The sequence below is a fragment of the Crotalus tigris genome, unplaced genomic scaffold (genome assembly GCF_016545835.1).
Source record: "Crotalus tigris isolate CLP2741 ecotype Arizona unplaced genomic scaffold, ASM1654583v1 scf7180000024306.450007, whole genome shotgun sequence".
Taxonomy (NCBI): domain Eukaryota; kingdom Metazoa; phylum Chordata; class Lepidosauria; order Squamata; family Viperidae; genus Crotalus; species Crotalus tigris.
Window position 1 is genome coordinate 173830 of NW_024100478.1, and position 21468 is coordinate 195297.

The window sequence follows — 21468 nt, forward strand, 5'->3', positions numbered from 1 at the left end:
GAGCAGTTTCAAAAGGGAATCCAACATACAGTCTGAATTCTTGAAACATCCAAGCAACATTGTCAGCCAGTCCAATGGCCAGAGTTTCCGGGTTTCCAAGCAGAAGTCACAGAACAAGAGATCAGCAACAACACACACAAAACTGCAAAGAATCAACGTTTGTTCTCAACAAATGCCCCTCCCCACAGCGTCTCCTTAAATCTCTCCAGGTGTGCCTTGTGGAGGGGGATGGGATGCTTAAGTCTCCAGATATACCTTGTGGAGGGGGGTGGGATGCTCTCCTCCCTAGTAGTTGAGCCTGCCTGCATTGTTCCCTCCTTCTCTCCACTCTCAGTGCTCTAGGATCAGGTGGGGGTGGCCCTTGCTCATCGCCTGAACTCTGCCTCTCCTGTTCCTCCTGTCCCACTCCTGAAGGGCCCTGGCCTGCCTCGGCCTGCTCTTCCCCACATTCCTCTGAAGCCACAGACACCTCTCCCTCGACCTCCATAGGATCCTGTTTCAGCTCATTTTCCTCCGCAGATTCAGGCTCCCACAGAGGCATGACACCCAGATTTCTGTTGCTAAGGGAGACAGTTGTTAAGTGAATTTTGCCCCATTTTACAACCTTTCTTGCCCCAGATGTTAAATGAGTCCCTGCGGTTGTTAAGTCAGTAACATGATTGTTAAGTGAATCTGGCTTCCGCAGTGACTTTGCTTGTCAAAAGGTTGCAAAAGGTGACCACAGGACCGCAGGGACACCACAACTGTTATAAATATGAGTCCGTCGCCAAGCGTCTCAATTTTGATCACGTGACCACGGGGATGCTGCAACAGTTGCAAGTGTGAAAAATGGGCACGTCACTTTTTTTTTTTTTAATGCTGTTGTAACTTTGAACCATCACTAAATGAACTGTTGCTAAATCTAGGGCTACCGATACTTGTTTCTAGGTTGATTCAAACAGCAGTATTGTATGCCTGTGTGTATATATTTATTTATTCATCTTCCTTAGTGGCTGCATTTGAACAATTCAGCAAAGCTCGTGTAGCCAGTCCAATTGAAGGAAAGAAGAAATATTTACACAAAGAGAGGAATCACACAGAGAAGGCTGGTAAGGACAGCAGCTGAGAGAGGAGGAGAGGCAATTCTCACAGCAGCTGGAGACCAACTATCACTTTGATGGGGGGAGAGAGAGAGAGAGAGAGAGAGAGAGAGACAGACAGACAGACAGACAGACAAAGAGAGAGAATTCAACTGGGAATGAAAAGTTACCTGTTTCACCACAGTGACGGTTCCTGGGGCCATGGCAACCACAGAAGCTAGAGCAGCGCCGTCATGGGACTCTGATCCCAGCTCTATGATTTGCTGAAGGATGTTGACAGCTGTGGCATCCAGCCTTCCTCCTTATGGGGGAGAAGCATTAAGATTAACACGATGGGGATGATGCAAACTTTGTGGCATTGTGACCACCATTCCCCTGACTCACCTTCCCGCACTGCATCCTCTAAACCAGCGGTTCTCAACCTATGGGTCGCGACCCCATTTGGGGTCGATCGACCATTTCACGGGGGTCGCCAAGCAAGGCTGTCTGCCATTTTTTTCCCCCTTTTCCGGCGGGTGCCTTACCTCCCATGGGCTGGGCCAGCTAGTGGCCCAGCCGGTGGTCGGCCTGCTCCGTCTCTGCCGCTTGCCAGCTATGCCTTTGCCAGCACAGGGGGCGGCACCACGCATGCGCGGCACTCCCGGGCAGGGAAAGTCCTCGGCTTACGACCGGTTGGATAGTCCTCGACTTACGACTGGTTTAGTCCTCGACTTACAACTGGTTTAGTCCTCGACTTAACGATCGGTTGGGGGTCGTGGCATTAAAAAGGTTGAGAATCACTGCTCTAAACAACCACTCTACACAGTAAAGGTAGCCCTTGATTTACAAGCATTTTGTTTAGCAAGTTACAATGGCATTGAAAAAAGGGACTTCTAACCGATCCTCACACTTATGATTCTCACATCCCCACAGCCACGTGATCGAATTTCAGGTGTTGGGCAACCAGCATGAATTTACTGTGGCTGCAGTATGCTGGGCACATGTGAACGCCACTGAGAACCTCCCAACCAGCTTCCAACAAGCATGGTCAATGGGGGAAGATGGATTCATTTAACCACGGCTCAAGAACTGCAGTGATTTGCTTACCAGCCCTGACAAAAACAGTCGTATAATTGGGCGTGATTCACTTAAGAACCACCTTGCCTAGCAAGGGTAATAAGGGTAATAAGTCAAGGACTACCTGTAATGCCAAACATCCCTCCGGTCTTCTGACTTCCAACTTCTCACCACCCTCCTTTCATGCTTATTTTCTCCTTCATGGGGGCTTTATTGCATTTTATTCCAATTTCCTCCCAGCATCGGGTGCAAATTTCCTCTTCAAGTTATTTCATCTTTAATATTAGTTGAATGCTCATGCTGTCTTTTCTTCTTATCTTTCAAATGTGTTAACTGACAGCTTGCCCCAAAGTCACCCAGCCGGCTTTCATGCGAAGGCAGGACTAGAATGCTCCATCTCCTAGTGATTGGCCCAAAGTCACCCAGCCAGCTTCCATGCTTAAGGCAGGACTAGAATTCACTGTCTCCTGGTAATTGGCCCAAAGTCACCCATTGGGTTTTTGTGCCTAATGCAAGACTAGAGCTCGGAGTTTCCTGGTTTCTAGCCTGGTGCCTTAACCACTAGACCAGGGGTTCTCAGCCTTGGCAACTTTAAGACTTGTGGACTTCAACTCCCAGAATTCCTCAGCCAGCAAAAGCTGGCTGAGGAATTCTGGGAGTTGAAGTCCACAAGTCTTATAGTTGCCAAGGTTGAGAACCCCTGCACTAGACCGAGCTGGCTGAAACATCAATTAAACACCATTTTTTCAACTATGGTGCTGGAGAAGACTCCTGCGAGTCCCCTGGACTGCAAGGCGATCCAACCGGTCAGTCCTAGAGCTCAACCCTGACTGCTCTTTAGAAGGCCAGATCCTGAAGTTGAAACTCAAGTACTTTGGCCACCTAATGAGAAGGAAGGACTCACTAGAGAAGGGCCTAACGCTGGGAAAGATGGAGGGCAATAGAAGAAGGGGACGACAGAGAATGAGGTGGCTGGATGGAGTCACTGAAGCAGCAGGCCTGAGCTTAAATGGACTCCAGAAGATGGTGGAGGACAGGAAGGCCTGGAGGAACGTTGTCCATGGGGTCGCGATGGGTTGGACACGACTTTGCAACTAACAACAACAACAACAAAGAGCATTTTACCATTCTCTGAGGTATATCTTAGGTCCTGCAGAGCGGCAACAGCAGCTTCAGTGCCTTGCAGATCTCCAGCTTCGGTGATATGAAGGTATTGCGTAGAGGATTCTTCAGAAACTTCTGTAGTTTGCTGAAAAACAGAAAGCAGTTGGAAAAGAAATGAAGTGAAGAGGCACCAGTATATTACAGAACTGCCAAAATACTTACTTACAGTTCAAGCTTAAGTATATCTTTTTGAACAGAATAGCATCACAAAATGGCTCTCGACAATGAAACAAGTTAGAATCTTTTGATGTATGAAGGAAGCAAAGATTCAGCAACAAAAGAACATTTTATTTTATTTATTTTTTTACCAGAAAAGTAATCTGGAAATGACTTGTCAAGGTCAAATACAAGCCAGTTGCACAACTGGGAGATTCTTATCAAATAAATCCTATCTCTCATCATTATCAATCTCATTAATTTTACTAGTGGGTGCATAAGGATATGTGCATAAAAAAAATCAGCAGGATTATAGGCATGAAAGTAATTCTTTTGATCAGAAGAAAACTGTTACTTATCGCATTACTTTCAATCCAGACTTTGCCTAAAAAACACCAACAGTTGAGGTTCTAATTTTTAAGTTTAACACGAGTCATTAAGATTTCTACTTATCTTCACAGTTTTTCCCATCATTTTTTCAAGGAGACAAATGAGACTGCAGTCTTATAACCCCCATTAATAATCTCCATCAAATGCAAGGGGCTTCTTTCTAAATAAATATGTCTAAGAAGATTGCACTGCATAACTTTATTGTAAAAAAAAGGTAAAGAAGACCTGTGAATTTTATTGAAATTTTTATAAATATTTTACAATAAAATCCCACCCCACCTCTCTCCCTCCCTCTCCCATTAACCCTCCCCCCTTCCCAGAGCTGAATACAGAGCTAAAAACAACAAAAAAAGAACATAAAAAATTAAATAAACATCAATCAATTATACATAAATCCTAAAAAAATTTAAGAACCCCTTTAATTCCATTACAATAAAATCAACAAATCTAACCATAACAACTTTACACAATAAGTTATTCAAAAGCTAAATAATACTTTCTAATCCCATATTTATTCCGAACAAAATTTACCCATCTTTTCCATACTGAATTATATCTCTCTTGTGAATGGTCTTTCAAATAAGCCGATATTTTTGCCATTTCTGATAAATAAGAAACTTTAAAAAACCATTCCTCTAAAGTAGGCAAGGAGTCTTTTCTCCAATATTGCCCAATCAATAACCTTGCTGCCGTAATAAAATTCAACATTAAAATAATCTCTTTACTATCACAATCTTCAATAATACCTAACAAAAATAGTTGTGGTGTGAATTTTATCCTTCTATTAAATTTTTTTTGAATATTCCACCAAATCTTTATCCAAAAAGCCTTTATATTTCTACAAGACCACCAAATATGATAATAGGTTGCGTCCATACAACCACATCTCCAACATTTGGGCTGTAAATTAGGGTACATACGGGACATCTTTTGGGGATCAAGGTACCATCTATAAAACATTTTATAAAAATTTAAGACCCTGTGAATTTTACTCTGCTTCTCGCTATAAGGGCGGTGCTCATCTCCTTTTCAAGGCCATTAAGCAAATACTGTCCGAAGATGTTTCTGCGGTCATGTGGCCAGCATGACATCGTGGGGCACTGTTACCTCCCCACTGAAATGGTACCTATTAATCTACTTGTGCTTACATCCTTTTGAACTTCTAGATTGGCAGGAGCTGGGTGAGGACGGAAACTCACCCCATCGTTATCACCTTTAAAGCCCTTCATGGCATACGGCCAGGTTACTTACAGGACCGCATACTGCCGCACAGTTCCCAGAGACTGGTGAGGTCCCACAGATTGGGCCTCCTTCAGGTCCCGTCGGCCAGACAATGTCGGCTGGCGGGCCCTCGGGGAAGGGCCTTTTCTGTGGTGGCTCCGACCTGGTGGAATCAACTTCCCCCCGAGGTTCGAACTACTCCCACCCTGCCGGCCTTTAGGAAAGCCATTAAAACTCTCCTGTTCCGGCAGGCCTGGGGCTGATGTCCCCGGGGGGGGGGGATATGATCGGACATGCTGTATGAATGTATTTATTTTATTGTTTTATTGTCATATTATTGTTTTAATTTTGTACGCCGCCCTGAGTCCCTTGGGACTGGGCGGCATATAAATTTTAGAAATAAATAAATAAATAAATAAATCGTGTGGCGCTTGGACTGTGAAACTGGGCTGTCAGCTCTTCAGGCGACAAGCCCAGTGTGTTAACTGCTGAGCCACCGTGCCACCCTAATTTTATTGTACTAATTAATTTTAACACATTCCCAAGGCCCTTTTTAAAAATCCAAGATTTAGTTGTTTTGTCATCAAGCCTCCAATTTAATATTTCACTACATCGGTACGACCAAATTGGGACCAGAATTTCCATCACTAAGTAAGTCTGTCGTTAAGAGAGACATGCCTGGTCTTGTGACTTTTTTTTGCCATGGTTATTAAGCGAATCACTACAATTGTTAAGTGAATCACACAGTGGTTAAACGAATCCAGTTCCCCCCTATTGACTTGACTTGTCAGAAGCCAGCAGGCTGTTAAGTTAATGACACGGTCGTAAAGTGAATCCCCCTCCTCCATTGACTTTACTTGTCAAAAGTTTGTGAAGGGCGATCACATGATCCTGGCACACTGGGACTGTCCTAAATACATGCCCATTGCCAAATGACCAAATTTGGATTCTGTGACTGTGGGAATGTTGTGACAAAGTGCAAAGATAGGTTATAAATATAAGAACTTTTTCAGTGCCGTTGTAATTTTAAACGCTTGTTAAATGAATATTTGTAAGTTGAGGACTAGCTGTAGACACATTCATTTGTGAACTGAATTTGGACATAAACGCATTTCTTACTTCCGTTCTATCTTTATCCCCAGTATAATAGCTATTGAAATAAAGCTTGGAGGTCCACCTTTAGAGGGTCTAAAGCCTAAAGAAACTTCCCATAAATGCATTTGTACAGTGCTGATCTCTACATAATGACATTGAGATAATGTTCTACATTGGGGTCAACTCCCAGTAAGAGTGGAACTTCTGTGGTGAATATATTGAATAAAACGTAATGGATTAAAGGGGACATTCTGTCAAGGAAAAACTGGAGAGGAACAGAACTAACCTAAAGGATTTTATGGTATTATGGCCTGCCTTCCTGGGCTCCATGATCACCACAGATGGGGACTGCAGCCAAGAAATTAAAAGACGCTTGCTGCTGGGGAGGAAAGCTATGGCAAATCTAGACAGCACACTAAAAAGCAGAGATGTCACCCTGCCCAAAAAAGTGTGTATAGTCAAGGCCATGGTTTTCCCATTTGCAGTGTATGGCTGTGAAAGTTGGACCATAACAAAGGCTGAGCGCCAAAGAATTGAGGCCTTTGAACTATGGTGCTGGAGAAAACTCCTGCGAGTCCCCTGGACTGCAAAGTGATCAAACCGGTCAGTCCTAGAGGAGATCAGCCCTGACTGCTCTTTAGAAGGCCAGATCCTGAAATTGAAACTCAAGTACTTTGGCCACCTAATGAGAAGGAAGGACTCGCTGGAGAAGAGCCTAATGCTGGGAAAGATTGAGGACAATAGAAGAAGGGGACGACAGAGAATGAGATGGCTGGATGGAGTCACTGAAGCAGTAGGTGTGAGCTTAAATGGACTCCAGAAGAGGACAGGAAGACCTGGAGGAACATTGTCCATGGGGTCGCGATGGGTTGGACATGACTTTGCAACCAACAACAACAAATACTTTACTTCCCATATTGATTACTGGTTAAAAAATACCATTAGAATTCTAAAAAAAGAGGAATAAACAAAAATACTAAAGTTCCTAGACCTTTCCCTTAAATCAAGGGTGGCCAACTAAGGCCCCTTTATGACCTGTGGACTGCAACTCCCAGAATTCCTGAGCCAGCTATCCCTGCCTTAAACTTTGCTATCTGGTGCAACATCCCCGTGATCACGTGATCAAAATTTGGACACCTGGCGTGTATTTATGACAGTTTCAGTGTCCTGTGATCATGTGGACCACTTTTGACGAGCTTCTGACAAGCAAACTCAACAGGGAAGTCAGGTTCACTTAACATCCGTGTTACTAACTTAACAACTGCAGGGATCTCCTTAACAACTGTGGCAAGAACAGTTGTAAAATGGCAAAATTCACTTAACGATCTTGCTTAAGCAACAAAAATGTTTGTGGTCGTAAGTCGAAAACTACCTGTATAGAAATGCGACTTGAACTGAGTGTCCCAACACTCATTCAAAAAGTGTATCTTCTGGCTCAGGTTTCAGCTTGGAGACCGAAATGCCTGGGCTGATGTTGGGAGTTGTGATGGATGTTAGCCACATGTTGTTGCTATGGCCACCAATTCCTCATGTGTAATTTCAGCCTCATAAGAGGCTTCATTATAAAGCAATAAATGACATTGAACAATTCATTTGCACTGGGTAACCCTGCCTGCATAAAAAAATATAGAAGCAGGATATTGCAAAAATATAGAAGCAGGATAATTAAACCGTTTTGTTTTTAGTATTATCCTGGTGTTTGGATTGTTTTATGTATGTATGTATGTATGTATGTATGTATGTATGTATGTATGTAGGTCTTTGGTTGTTCGGGTTTTCTCCCACGTAAAATTGGAAGTGTCTTGCCACTTCCAATTTTACGCGGGAGAAAACCCGAACAACCAAAGACCTACATACAAACACCCGCGAAAACCTCAGAAAACATATATATGTATATATATGTATGTAGGTATGTATGTAGGTATGTATGTATATATAATATGTAGGTCTTTGATTATTTGGGTTTTCTCCCACGTCAAATTGGAAGTGTCTTGGCGGCGTTTCGATGAAGTCTCATTCGTCATCTTCAGGCTGGTGTTTTCGGCTTCTTGCTTCTAATAACCAAAGACCTACATATATATATAAAATTAAAAGGATCCAACATATTATATATGTAGGTCTTTGGTTATTCGGGTTTTCTCCCGCATCAAATTGGAAGTGTCTTGGCAATGTTGCGACCAAGTCTCATTCGTCATCTTCAGGCTGGTGTTTTCGGCTTCGTGCTTCTAGAAGCAATGTGTGATCATAGCTGTTTCTTCCTTTTAACTGCCTGTGGGGGTATGAACTGATTGGGTGAGAGCCTGGCTGTGTTCTGATTGGGTGGAGGTGTATTCTGATTGGTTAGGAGCTTGGCTGTGCTCTGATTGGATGGGGGGTTGGCTGTGCTCTGATTCGATGGGGGAGAGTTCTGTTTGGGTGGGGCCTTTGTTGTGCTCAGGTTAGTCTGAGTTGCAGGGGGATGTGAGATGCTGAGCTGCATTGCTATAGTTTGGCTTCACGTTCGTGGTCGTGCCTCATCTTCATGGTGGGTGTCAGTTTGCTTCATGTATGGATTGGAGGGGTTTAAAGTGGCTAATGATGCAGCTGTGGTCTGGCTTCTGGTTTGTGGTCGTGCCTCATCATCGGTGTGGGCTTGGGTTTGCTTTAAAGGCTCTCACCCAATCAGTTCATACCCACACTGGCAGTTAAAGCAAACCCAAGCCCACACCTAGAAGCACGAAGCCGAAAATACCAGCCTGAAGATGACGAATGGGACTTCATTGAAACGTCGCCAAGACACTTCCAATTTGACGTGGGAGAAAACCCGAATAACCAAAGACCTATATACAAACATCCGTGAAAACCTCAGAAAACCTCAGAAAACATATATATATATATATATATATATATATATATATATATATATTGTCCTATAAATTCATTTTATAGGACAATGTTGCTCCAATTTTTCCTCGATTCCCCATAACGTTTCAGGGAAAAGGCGATATTTTAGACAGCTGTTGCTGCTTGCATTTACCTCCCACTTGCCTTCCGCATCCTGCTCCATTATTTTAAGTCCGTGTTTGTTTTTGAGGTGTCTGTTGAATTCCCATTTTGTGCCGTACACAAAATTGCACACAGGACACTTGATACCACCTGAGAGGGAAGGAAAAAAACAAACAAAAGAGTGTATGTTTAGACCCTGATCAGAGATTAGAATCCAGGCCACAGATATTAAATGATAAAAAAAACATACTGTAAATGTACCAGGATACAAAGGTTTTTTTTTTTTTTTTTGTTTAATGATTCCTAATCTGTTTTACCCCACTAACCTTTTCGCAGGTTCTGTATTTCTCTCTTCTCCATACAGGTAGTCCTCGACCTAGGATCACAACTGAGCCCAAAACTTATGATGCTAAGTGAGACAGCTGTTAAGTAAATCTTGCCCCGTTTTACGACCTTTCTTGCCACCGCTGTTAAGTGAATCGCTGTGGTTATTAAATTAGTAACACAGTTGTTAAGTGAATCCGCCTTCTCCATTGCCTTTCCTTATCAGAAGGTCGCAAAAGGGGATCACATGATCCCGTGCCACTGCAATCACTTGCCAAGCACCCAACTTTTGATCATGTAACCGTGGGCACGCTGCAACAGTTGTAAGTGTGAAAAGCAGTCGCAAGTCACTTTTTTCAGTGATGTTGCAACTTTGAACACTCACTAAATGAACTGTTGCAAGATGAGGTGGCGCAGCAGTTAGAGTGCAGTACTGCAGGCCACTTTAGCTGACTGTGTTCAGCAGGTCAGCGGTTCAAATCTCACCGGCTCAAGGTTGACTCAGCCTTCCATCCTTCCGGGGTAGGTAAAATGAGGACCCAGATTGTTGGGGGCAATGTAAATATATATATACATTGCTTACTGGTGTACACCGCTTAGAGAGTGCTTGCACTTAAAACGGTATATAAGTCTCATAAATAAATAAATAAATAAATGAGGCCCACCTGTACTAAACAGTCATCGGCCATTTCGTAGAAAGATTTTTGGAACACGGTTACAAATTGATGGTAATATGCACAACTATATTTCGGATGAATATTGCTTACTTGTAGGAATATGTGAATTATATATAGCTAGTCCTCACTTAACAACCCAAAATGGGACTGGCTGCTTGGTCACTAAGCAATGTGGTCATTAAGCAAAGCATCATGCAGCAGACTGCAGCAGACTTATGACCCTACGCCCATTGTGGTCGTTATGTGACTCATTCATGGTTGTTAAGCGAGAGATCAGTTGTAAAGTGCCTGAATTGCGATCACATGACCGTGAGGATGCTATGAGGGTTGTTAGTGAAAGGACTGGTTGTAAAGTTACTTTTTCAGCATAGTTGTAGTTTTGAAGTCACCAAACAGAACAACTGTTAGGGTGAGGACCATCTGTTTATTGATGGAATACATATCATCTATATCTCTTTTGAAAAGTCTCTAACACAATGGTTTTTAAATTCTCTCTCTCTCTCTCTCTCTCTCTCTCTCTCTCTCTCTCTCTCTCTCTCTCTCTCTCTCTCTGTGTGTGTGTGTGTGTATGTGTGTGTGTGTGTGTGTCAACTGAGAATTACAGTTAGTCCTTGACTTATAACAGTTCATTTAGTGACAAATTGCTCGGACTTACAATAGCGCTGAAAAAAAATGACTTATGACTATTTTCACACTTACAACCGTTGCAGCATCCTCATGGTCATGTGAACAAAATTTGGACGCTTGGCAACCGACTCACTCATTCATACATTCATGACGGTTGCAAGGTCTTGGGGTCATGTGAACACCTGTTGCGACCGTCTGTCAAGCAAAGTCAATGGGGAAGCCGGATTCACTTAACAACCGTGTTGCTAACTTTAACAACTGCGGGGACTCACTTAACAAATGTGGCAAGAAAGATCGTAAACTGGAGCAAAGCTCCCTTAACAAATGCCTCGCTTAGCGACAGACATTTTGGGCTCTATCGTGGTCGTAAGTCGAGAAGTGCCGGTACTCCTGCTAATTCATTTAGGAAAAACTAAGTAAAAATTAGGTTCTTTGCTGAAATTTATTGGTCTTCAAGGATTCAAAGACTGGACAGGCACCTGTCTAAAATGGTACAGTATAGGGCAGGGGTAGGCAATCTTGGTTCTTTTATGACTCGTGGACTTCAACTCCCAGAATTCCAGAGCCAGCCATGCTGAGGGGAAAGGGAGAGGTTTCCATGCTGAACCATACTGGCTCAGGAATTCTGGGAGTTGAAGTCCACAAGTCATAAAAGAGCCAAGGTTGCCTACCCCTGGTAAAGGGTCTCCTTCTTGAGCAGGGGGTTGGACTAGAAGACCTCCAAGGTCCCTTCCAACTCTTCTGCATTTTTTTCTGTATTTTTCTGATTTTCTAGGACCTCCACCACTACTACCTTTAAACCTGTTAGACATCTCCCTGATTTTATTTTAAGCTGGACATGCTTCTCTGTTAAATGCCTTTATATGCCACAGCACATGACTCTTGATACAGGACAAAGGCATCACCAGTTACAAAAACCCGAATTAAACTATTCATTCCATATTCCCCTCTTAATAAAAACTCAATTAGAAGGGAGACTTTTGCCTTCTTTCTTTTAAATTAAAATAACTGCAACAATAACACTCAGTTAATTAAAATAGCCACCTTTGTCACTCTGACTTTAATTAAGGAACAACAAATGAAAGTATGCCATTGAGCCACTGGCATATTCGGCAGGGCGATTAATTGACATCACAGCTGAAGAAAATTAATTTCTCTTCAATTCATTAACTGGTGTGGCAATATAGAGCCAAAAGGTCACTAAATGGCGTACCTTATCTGCTTCTGACACTGAAGTACACATAAAATTGAAGGATTTCTCTTTTCTGAAACAGCGAGGCAGCTCAATTTCCTGCCAACCCAGACTCCTAAAAAAATGGCCCTTTGGAAATGATTTCATTTATATTTCGCAGGATGGACTGAAAATATATTCTGAGGATTAATGCAGGGAGAGCTGCAGGAACACAACTTTGTTTTACAAATTCCTGACTGCTCAAATCTGGGAAGAGGAAAATGCGAAGGATGCCATGGAGATACTTACTGAAAACAGTGCAGTATTTATGCCTGTATCTGTAGCTGGAACCCCAAGAGAGTCTATGGGTTTGCTATATAGGGTGGCTTATATTTAAAGCGATTTGAACTTCACTGTACAAACCTATCTATATATTGTGACCGATATTATAGTCATACTGTTTTCTTTCAGGGGTAAGGTAAAAACAGGTTGGCAGATAACAACAACAACAACAATAACAACAATAAAGTTGGAAGGGACCTTGGAGGTCATCTAGTCCAACCCCCTGCTCAGGCAGGAAACCCTATACCATTTTGGACAAATGGCTGTCCAGTCTCTTCTTAAAAACTTCCGGTGTTGGAGCATTCACCACTTCTGGAGGCAGGTTGTTCCACTGGTTACCGTATATGCCGGCGTACAAGGCGACCCGGCGTATAAGACGACCCCCGTCTTTATCGCCGAGCTGCATTCCTAGAACATCGTCTTATACGCCGGAAACAAGTATTTCCGGCATATAAGACGACTCGGCATATAAGACGACCCCCGTCTTTGGCGCCGATTTTAGCGCTCGCAGAAGTCGCCTTATACGCCGGCATATTCGGTAATTCTTCTAACTGTCAGGAAGTTTCTCCTTAGTTCTAGGTTGCTTCTCTCCTTGATTAGTTTCCATCCGTTGCTTCTCCGGTCAACGGAAAAACCTCTCTCCACGGAACCGGTCCCTGGTGCCCCAAAAGATGGGGACCTCTTCTCTACACAGCATATTAAACCACAGTAGTTTGATTCGTATAGCATATTTAGCCAAAATGAAAACAGGTAATCCTCGACTTACAACCGGTTGCTTAGCGACTGTATGAAGTTATGATAGACCCCGAATCACCTGGATTCAAAGTTCTGATGGCTGGCTTCCTCTCTGGGGTCATGTGACCATCTTTTGAACAGTGGACAACTAGCCTGCATTTATGGGCGGCTACAGCCTGCATCTGATAGTCATGTGACTGAGATCCATGACTTTTTTTTTTTTGGCTGGAAACTCGTATTTACTTTCAGTTTCTGCCAAAAAAAAAAAAGTCCCCTAGTGAACGTGGTTTTCAACTGACAATTACAGTGTTTGCTTAAGGATGGTAGCAAAAAATGGTTATAAAATTTGTGTCGTGGTTCCGACAGATGAAACTCTTCAAAGAACTTTGAGGCACTGTTTACCTTAAAGAATTTTTATTAGAGAAGCATAACATCGTCACTAACACAGTCTAACCAAAAACTGAATTCCCTTCCCCTCAGCACTTAGTATCAAAGCACAATTCCCTCCTCCAATTAACAGTCATAAATCACATTCTCCAATTAGTTTGAAATGTAAGCTTTCTCTCCTGTTCTCCAACCTGCCAATTCTTATCATCTCTTATTTCAATAACCTTGGTTCACACACTAGGTCCAGCATTGTTATGTCTAGCTAAACTCTCATGCACGTTCTTCTCCCCAGCATTATCTAATTCTAACTCTAACTCTCAAAGTAAAACTTAAGAAGAAAATGGTTGCATCTCTAACTGTTGTCAAAGCAAAAACATCCCATGTTAGCAGCGTTGACAATCTGGTCTGCTCACATGGTGAGCCACTTAACGACCATCATGTCTCATGACTGAAGTTGTACGCTCAATTACTGTCCTAAGTCGAGGAATACTTGTATAAGTATGCTACTTCTATTTATAATATTTTATTTTCCTGGGCTTATAGTGCTGATTCAGTTGCTGCTGCCTCCGAGCAACATCATCCATACTAAGGTTAAAAAAAGAATGCGTTAGCAATCAATATAACGAAGGACAGCATCCACAATGCACCAGGGAACAATTAAAATGCAATTAAAGGAGCATTCTACTTCAAAAGGAAACAGCTTTAGCACAGGTCCACCCCAAGGCCTGCTAAAACAACTAGAGTTGGCTGGCTTTCCTGAATCCCAGGTGGGTTGGAATAAAGAGTATCGCATCCCTGGAGGCTTTCAAGAACAACCATTTTTCTGAAATGGTATAGGGTTAGGGTTAGGAGGGGATTGGACTAGAAGACTTCCAAAGTCCCTTCCAATTCTATTATTCTATGTTCTAAGAGGACTCATGGAGAAAGCTGTTCCAAAGATGGCATCATCCATATGTCTATCATGATATCTCATTCAATAAACTTCTAAAAACTTGGGATTCGTCAAAAAGCAGCACTATAACGGTATATACTGTTTGTTGATACATGATATATCTTGCAAGTAGGAAGGAATCAACAAAGCAATTCCTCCTCCCTGTAACCAAGTCCCAAGCTGGATCATGTACAGGTAGTCCTCAAGTTACGAATGCAATTGAGCCCAAAGCAAGACGGTGATTAAGTGAGTTTTGCCTCATTTTACAATCTTTCTGGTCACAGTTGTTAAGTCATTGCAGTTGTTAAGAGAATCTGGCTTCCCCATTGATTTTGCTCATCGGAAAGTCACAAAAGGGGATCATGTGACCCCGGAACACTGCAATTGTCATACATTCATGACAGTTCCCAGGCAGCTGAATTTTGATCATGTGACCACAGGGATGGTTCAATGGTGGCTAAGTGTGAAAAATTGTCATAAGCCCCTTTTTCAGTGCCATTGTAACTTCAAATGGTCACTAAACAAATAGTTGTACATTGAGGACTATCTGTACTTCATATTACCTGAGCAACTTGCTTTCCTAGCACATACTGTGATAAACACATCCCTCTATGAAGTCATCATAAACTCTTGTTATTCTCAACCATGGCCAGGACTCTCAATAGCCTCCCATATATTTTATGCTAATCTGTCTTGCTCAAATTTCTTTGACACTGGAAGGAAAACTCAATGCAAATTCCTCGACACATTTGTCTCGTACCCCCATTTCCATGCGGCTGAAACATAGATTCATGCTTCTTATAGACATAAATTCTTTGGGGAGGAGAAAAAAAAAACCAGCAAAGAAGAAAGAATAATTTGGCAATGCTTTAAAATGTCATGCTTGGGAAAATTATGTTTTATTCATTACTCAGAGCAGCCTTGCATTATGCTGGCATCTATTCTAGTGTAACAAAACGGGGGAAATTTTAAATCCTCCCAAGCTGCTTTTAAATGGGGAAAGAGAGTTTTACATAACATCCATTCAAAGTGGAAAGATAACGTGGAAACAGTCAGAAATAAAATAAGAAAAGTCATCTCGCTCAACGGACCAAGTGTTTCAAATTAAGACACCACAATCTAAATTGGAGACCTTTATTTCTGCATTGGCAGGGATGTTGCATTCTTTTGTGATGTCCTGGATCTTTTAAATCCATTTCATACCTTGCGAGATATTTGATTGTATGGCCAGGCTGCCAAACTGCACAGCAGCACAGTGTCCGTTAAGAAATGAAAGACAATTTCCTGAGAGATTACATTTGAATACTCTACTGTTCTCTCTTTAAAAAAAAAAAAAACTTATTTTGATGTCCAAAAAAAAAAAAAGAAGTATTTCTTTTTCATGTGCCATCTGTCTGGCCAATTTTTTGATGCTCAATTCTCTGTTTGGAAGAAGGTCCAGCTAATTTTACATCTCTAGGAAGTAAATCTGTTTTGGAATGAAATTTGAAATGAATGTGGCCCAGGGAGCTTCACAAAAGAGAGTTACCGTACTTTCCGGCGAATAAGATGACTTTTGAGAGCGTTGAAATCGGCGCCGAAGTCGGGGGTCGTCTTATATGCCGAGTCGTCTTATACGCCGGAAATCATGGTAGTTTCCGGCGTATAAGATGACTTTCTAGGCATGCGACTCGGTGCCGAACTCGGGGGTCGTCTTATACGCTGGGTTGCCCTATACGCCGGAATATACGGTAACTAATCAGGATTCTAACTTCAGGCCACATTCATAAAGATCTGGTCCAGGGGTAGGCAACCTTGGCTCTTTTATGACTCGTGGACTTCAACTCCCAGAATTCCCCAGCACAGCATGGCTGGCTCAGGAATTCTGGGAGTTGAAGTCCACGAGTCATAAAAGAGTCAAGGTTGCCTACCCCTGATCTGGTCAGTACTTCTTGTAATGAATCACATGTCACACTTACACAATCAGATGCATTTTAGGCAGGACACTTCATTTTGATAGAAATGACCTCTGACCCTTGAAGTAGACAGTTGAAGGCCAGGGAGGCAGTTGCTTTAACAAGATTGTGACTCTGTCAAGTGGTGAGAGGCCAGGTGTCACCTCATTTTGAACAGACAGATAGTGCTTTGTTAGAAGGAATGATTGAAGCAAAATATCTCTCCCAAATTTTGTACAATCCCAAAGGATTTATCAAATCTGATTGACCGTTGTCGCAAGGCGGGTGGGGGTTATTGTTTCAACTGTTTTTCGTAAGTGGTCCAGAGTCACTGAGAGTGAGTGGATGACTATATATATTCTCTTAAAAAAATAGAAAATAAACAGAAATCAAAGCTGGTGAGATTCGCAGGCCAGAGATTGATGGAAGTTGATTTCCATGTTCAGGTTTGGAGATGCCGGACCAAACCCAATTCAACTCAACCAAGCCAACTCATCCAACCCAACTCAGCGTTACTGACCCAACCCAACCCAACTCATCCCAGCCCAGCCCAGCCTAGCTTAACTCAACCTAACCCAACCCAACCCATATATGGCCAATTAGACTGTTGCTCCTTTCAGATGTTTCATATGAAAACGCAGAAATAAACTTGGCTTATTTTTCCCCCGGTGAAGAACAACACCATATTAGAATTCTCATTCATGTTTTTTATCAGTTTCAACTTAAACCATTTTTCTTTCTTGGAGATGAAGCTCAAAGTCATTCCATAGAGAGGGAAGGAGAAGGAAAGCCATCATTTATCAGAGGAAAAACTAACTCAGGCAACAACTGCAAAATATCCTCTTTGTGAGAAAAGTAACCACAGGTTAATGGAAAGGAAAGTCTCTGTGCTTTCAGAAAAGACAGATTACCTTGCTGGAGAAGGGCTTCAGCTGCAAATTCACCAGAGCCTGCATTAACGTACTCTTCACTGGGATGTTTCCGGTTATAATGCCTTTTGAGGGAACCAGATATGTTGCAGGAATAATGGCAGTGAGCACAACGGAAAGGCTACAAAAGGTAAAAGGAAATGAATTAATTATATCCGGCTTCAGATGCTGCACATCTCACTGTTAGGTTAACATAATAAGATTTAGATCTGTCTTGCTACGGATTTGAACAAGTAAACTTGTCCCATTATGAAAACAAAACATAAAATGGCAACACATCTTAGATTTTATTACCTTTTTAGGCCCCGTGAAGTTTTACATCATGATGGAAAATTATCGGCACCAAACATTCAGTGAACTATTTATTTGCCATGACGGCTAAATTCCGCTCTCTTTCATAACGAGATAGATTGCCAGAGCAAATAAATTTACAAAAACAACTGCAACCTTTTTACTGACTAAATAAATTACCCGGCAATAAAATTAATGCCCTGTGCTAATTTACTGGCTTATGTCCAAATGCAAAGAGACAGAAAAGCAGAGTGTTGAGCCCCGTTCAAAAATGATTTCTAAAGTGAGACTAATACGAGCAGGAATGCACCATATGCAGAAATTGCTCACAAAAAAAAAAGGCATTTGTTCCAAGAAGTTTTAGGCTGCAGAACTGCACTTTCACAAAGCCTCAAAAAGCCAACAAATAAGAAAGCTCACATGTTTCCATTTTCAGTTAATGTATGCTGAATTTTTAATACAGTTGGCATCCAAGATTTATACCTAGAAGGCCTGGACCGATTTAAGCTTGTTCAATATGTGAAGATGAGTGTCATAATAACAAATTAGCGACTGAATATAGACCAGGGGTAGGCAACCTTGGCTATTTTATGACTCGTGGATTTCAACTCCCAGAATGCCTGAGTTAGCATGGCTCAGCATGGAAACCTCTCCCTTTCTTTTCAGCATGGCTGGCTCAGGAACTCTGCGAGTTGAAGTCCACGAGTCATAAAAAAGCCAAGGTTGCTGTTGTTATTATTATTAGTATCATTCACTTCCTGCTTTTCTCCCAGAACATTTTATCCCCATAATAATATCTCTGCAGATGAGTCGATCTGAAAAACAGTGACTAGCCCATAAATTACAGAACTTCCTGTATAATTTTTTATTTTTTGGAAAAAAACAACCCAACCCTAAATAAAACCTAAAAATAAAATATAGACATTTATCAGCAAATAACTATACCAGTGGTGGTGAACCTATGGCACGCGTGCCAGAGGCAGCACTCAGAGCCTTCTCTGTGGACACATGGGCCATTGCCCCAGCCCCACTTCCCCCTGCAGCCCTCCCACCAGCAGCCCCCCTGGAGGAGAGTCGCCCCCGAGTGCGGCCCACACAGAGCAGCACAGCCAAGGACATGGCAATCGGAGATAAGACTCCACCCTCACAGCCTGTCACGCACAGTTGATGCTGTGGGACACGGGCGGAGGACGTGGCTGCCATGGCACTGCTGGGCTGCCTGGGCAATCTGCAGCAGGCCGTGGAAGCGGTGGGTGGCCCTTCAGGTGGGTGGGGCGGGGGTGGAACGGGTGGGGTGGGGTGGAGCGGGCAGGGAGGGGAACGGAGCAGGGGGCGGGGCGGGTTTTGGGCACTCGGTCTCTAAAAGGTTCGCCGTCACTGAACTATACCGTCCAATATAATCTGAGCACAGATTACCATCAAAATGGAAAGACCTGAAGCATCATGCAGCATTTCATGTCGAGTGGGATATAAGTGTTTGTGTTGTTTATCTAGACTAGAGCAAGTAAAAAGAAACTCAAAAACACCTTTTCCAGCAAGGAGTTTCTCCAGTTGGATCTTACTGCTGAAAAGAGTCTATCTCATCAATCTAACATTAGGTTCTGATGATTATCATAGATAAAGAGGCAGATTCATGTGGAAGGAGGTGGCCTTTACAGAATCCCTAAAGAATCAGGTCTTTTGCACAACAAAGTTGCCACTTGGAGTTATGGTACTCAGTGTCTGAGCACAGGATATTCTGGCCTTCCTCCTGTCCCTCTGACCAATGTTTAATCACCATGTAGCTAAGATTATGACGCTCTCTCCAATATCTGCCCCATGTAGATAACCTTAATTGGTTATAGATGTTAAATCATAAATCACAGGGACAAAAGTCACCCTAGAAAGGGAATGAAGTATAGCAGGAATCCTAGATGGAAAGAAACATAATGGCTCAAAGAGTGGATGAGTTTATAGATCTATATCCAAGGTTTATGAAGAGACTGTGTGGCATAGACCACAATCATCCTGTAAGCTCGTCCTAACTACAGGCACGAAACCCATAAATTAGGAACGATGCAGGATTCAACGAAGTCGTTTGGTTTATTACGTTGCTACGTTGAAGAGAAAGTCAGCTCTGGGAAGCTTCCTATTCCAGCACGCTAAATAAGCCCCGCCACCACACCCATAGTCCACACCCTAATCACCAATTACCACTCCGCCCACACCACGCCCTCATGTCTGTCAGACCCAGCATCCTGGTTTTCCGAAAACAGCAGATTAGTCCAAATCAACCCTCAGACGCGCGATATCCTGTATTTCATACTGTCCCGGTGTTACAGGTCCAGGAGGATCCGTATGACTGTCCCTTCCTATCGGCTTTAACAAACTCACGTGAAAGACCGGATGTATTCTACCAAGGAAGACCGGCAGTTGGAGTTGTACCGTAACAGGATTAATGATCCGTATTATGCGAAATGGACCCACGTATTTCGGCGCCAACTTCTTGCAGGATACCTGTAACTTAAGATATTTGGTCGAAAGATATACCTGGTCACCTATTCGGAATTGGGTTGATATTCTATGGCCCTTGTCTGCCTGTTCCTTTGCTATTTGTCCCGCCTGTGTCAGCGCTTTCTTTACTGTATGCCACACTTGGCTAGCATGGGACATCCAGTCCCCTGGCTTCTGGGCCAGGGAAGTCAGTGGTTCACAACTTGATATGGGATTCAGATCGTAGCCATATACTACCTGAAAGGGGGTCAACCCGGTACTCTTATGTACTGCATTGTTATAAGCTAGTTCAGCAAAGGGTATATACTCCATCCAATCCGCCTGTTGGTGAGATACATAGCAACGGAGATATCGTGCAACAGCTGCATTGGCTCGTTCCGCTGCCCCGTTGGTACATGGATGGTATGCGGAGCTCAACCCTTGGGTGGTTCCAATACAAGCTAGAAATTGATGCCAGAATCGAGCCGTGAATTGAACCCCGCGGTCTGAGATGATTCGTCGGGGAGCTCCACGTAATCGATAAATGTGTTGTACAAATAGCTTCGCTAGTTGCGCTGCAGACGGCAGCCCTTTGCAGGGTATAAAATGGGCCTGCTTGGAAAATAAGTCTATCACTGTCCATATAAGTGTGTAACCTTTTACATTTGGTAACTCCACAAGGAAATCCATGCCAATGTCTTGCCATGGCCGTACTGGATCAGACACTGACTGTAACAATCCCATTGGCTTCTTAGGTATTACCTTTGCCTGTGCACAAACTCTACATTTTTTTACGTATGTTTCAATATCTTTTCTTAAGCTTGGCCACCAGAATCGCCGTCTTGCTAGGTGTAATGTTTTTACAAAGCCAAAGTGACCTGCTACTTTGGAGTCATGACATTGATGGTATACCCGGCTCCGCAGTTCCTGAGGGATATACAACTTATCTCCATACCAGGCCAAACCATTACGATGGGTCAGTATACCGGGATTTGCTGATATCCAAGGATCGGTTACTAAAGCTGTTTTTATTTCTTCTTCAAAAGTTGCTAGTTTTGTGCAGACTTCTACCTTTTCGGACTCCCTATCACACTGAGGTATGACAGCCTGGATCACCTGTTCTCTCTTGCTATCATATTGGGGCATTCGGGAGAGTGCGTCTGCTAGAAAGTTCTTTCCACCCGGGACAACCTTTAAACAGAACTTGAACCGTTGAAAGTACTGTGCCCATCGGACGTGTTTAGGCGCTAGTTTTCTTGGTGTTTGAAGCACTGTTAGGTTCTGGTGATCTGTCCAGACCTCGAAGGGATGCTGAGCCCCCTCCAACAGATGGCGCCAGGTGGACAATGCCCATTTCACCGCGAATGCCTCTTTTTCCCACACTGCCCAACGTCGTTCTGTTTCAGTGAATTTTTTGGAAGTGTAGGCACACGGTTGTAGCATGTTTTTCTCATTACGCTGCAATAAAATAGCGCCAACGGCTACATCGCTAGCGTCAGCCT

At 42.9% G+C, this 21468-nt stretch overlaps 1 protein-coding gene across 2 annotated transcripts in view; it reads right to left on the reverse strand.

Moving 5' to 3' along the window:
- ZFAT (zinc finger and AT-hook domain containing) overlaps window positions 1–21468 on the reverse strand; it is a 159894-nt gene that overhangs the window by 41992 nt on the left and 96434 nt on the right. For both annotated transcript variants that reach the window (XM_039324690.1, XM_039324689.1), the window contains exons 12-15: window positions 17186–17324; window positions 9178–9296; window positions 3261–3384; window positions 1250–1380 (exon numbers count right to left, since the gene is read on the reverse strand). In XM_039324690.1, coding sequence (XP_039180624.1) covers window positions 1250–1380; window positions 3261–3384; window positions 9178–9296; window positions 17186–17324 — 513 coding nt within the window. The remainder of the gene's footprint in view (window positions 1–1249; window positions 1381–3260; window positions 3385–9177; window positions 9297–17185; window positions 17325–21468) is intronic.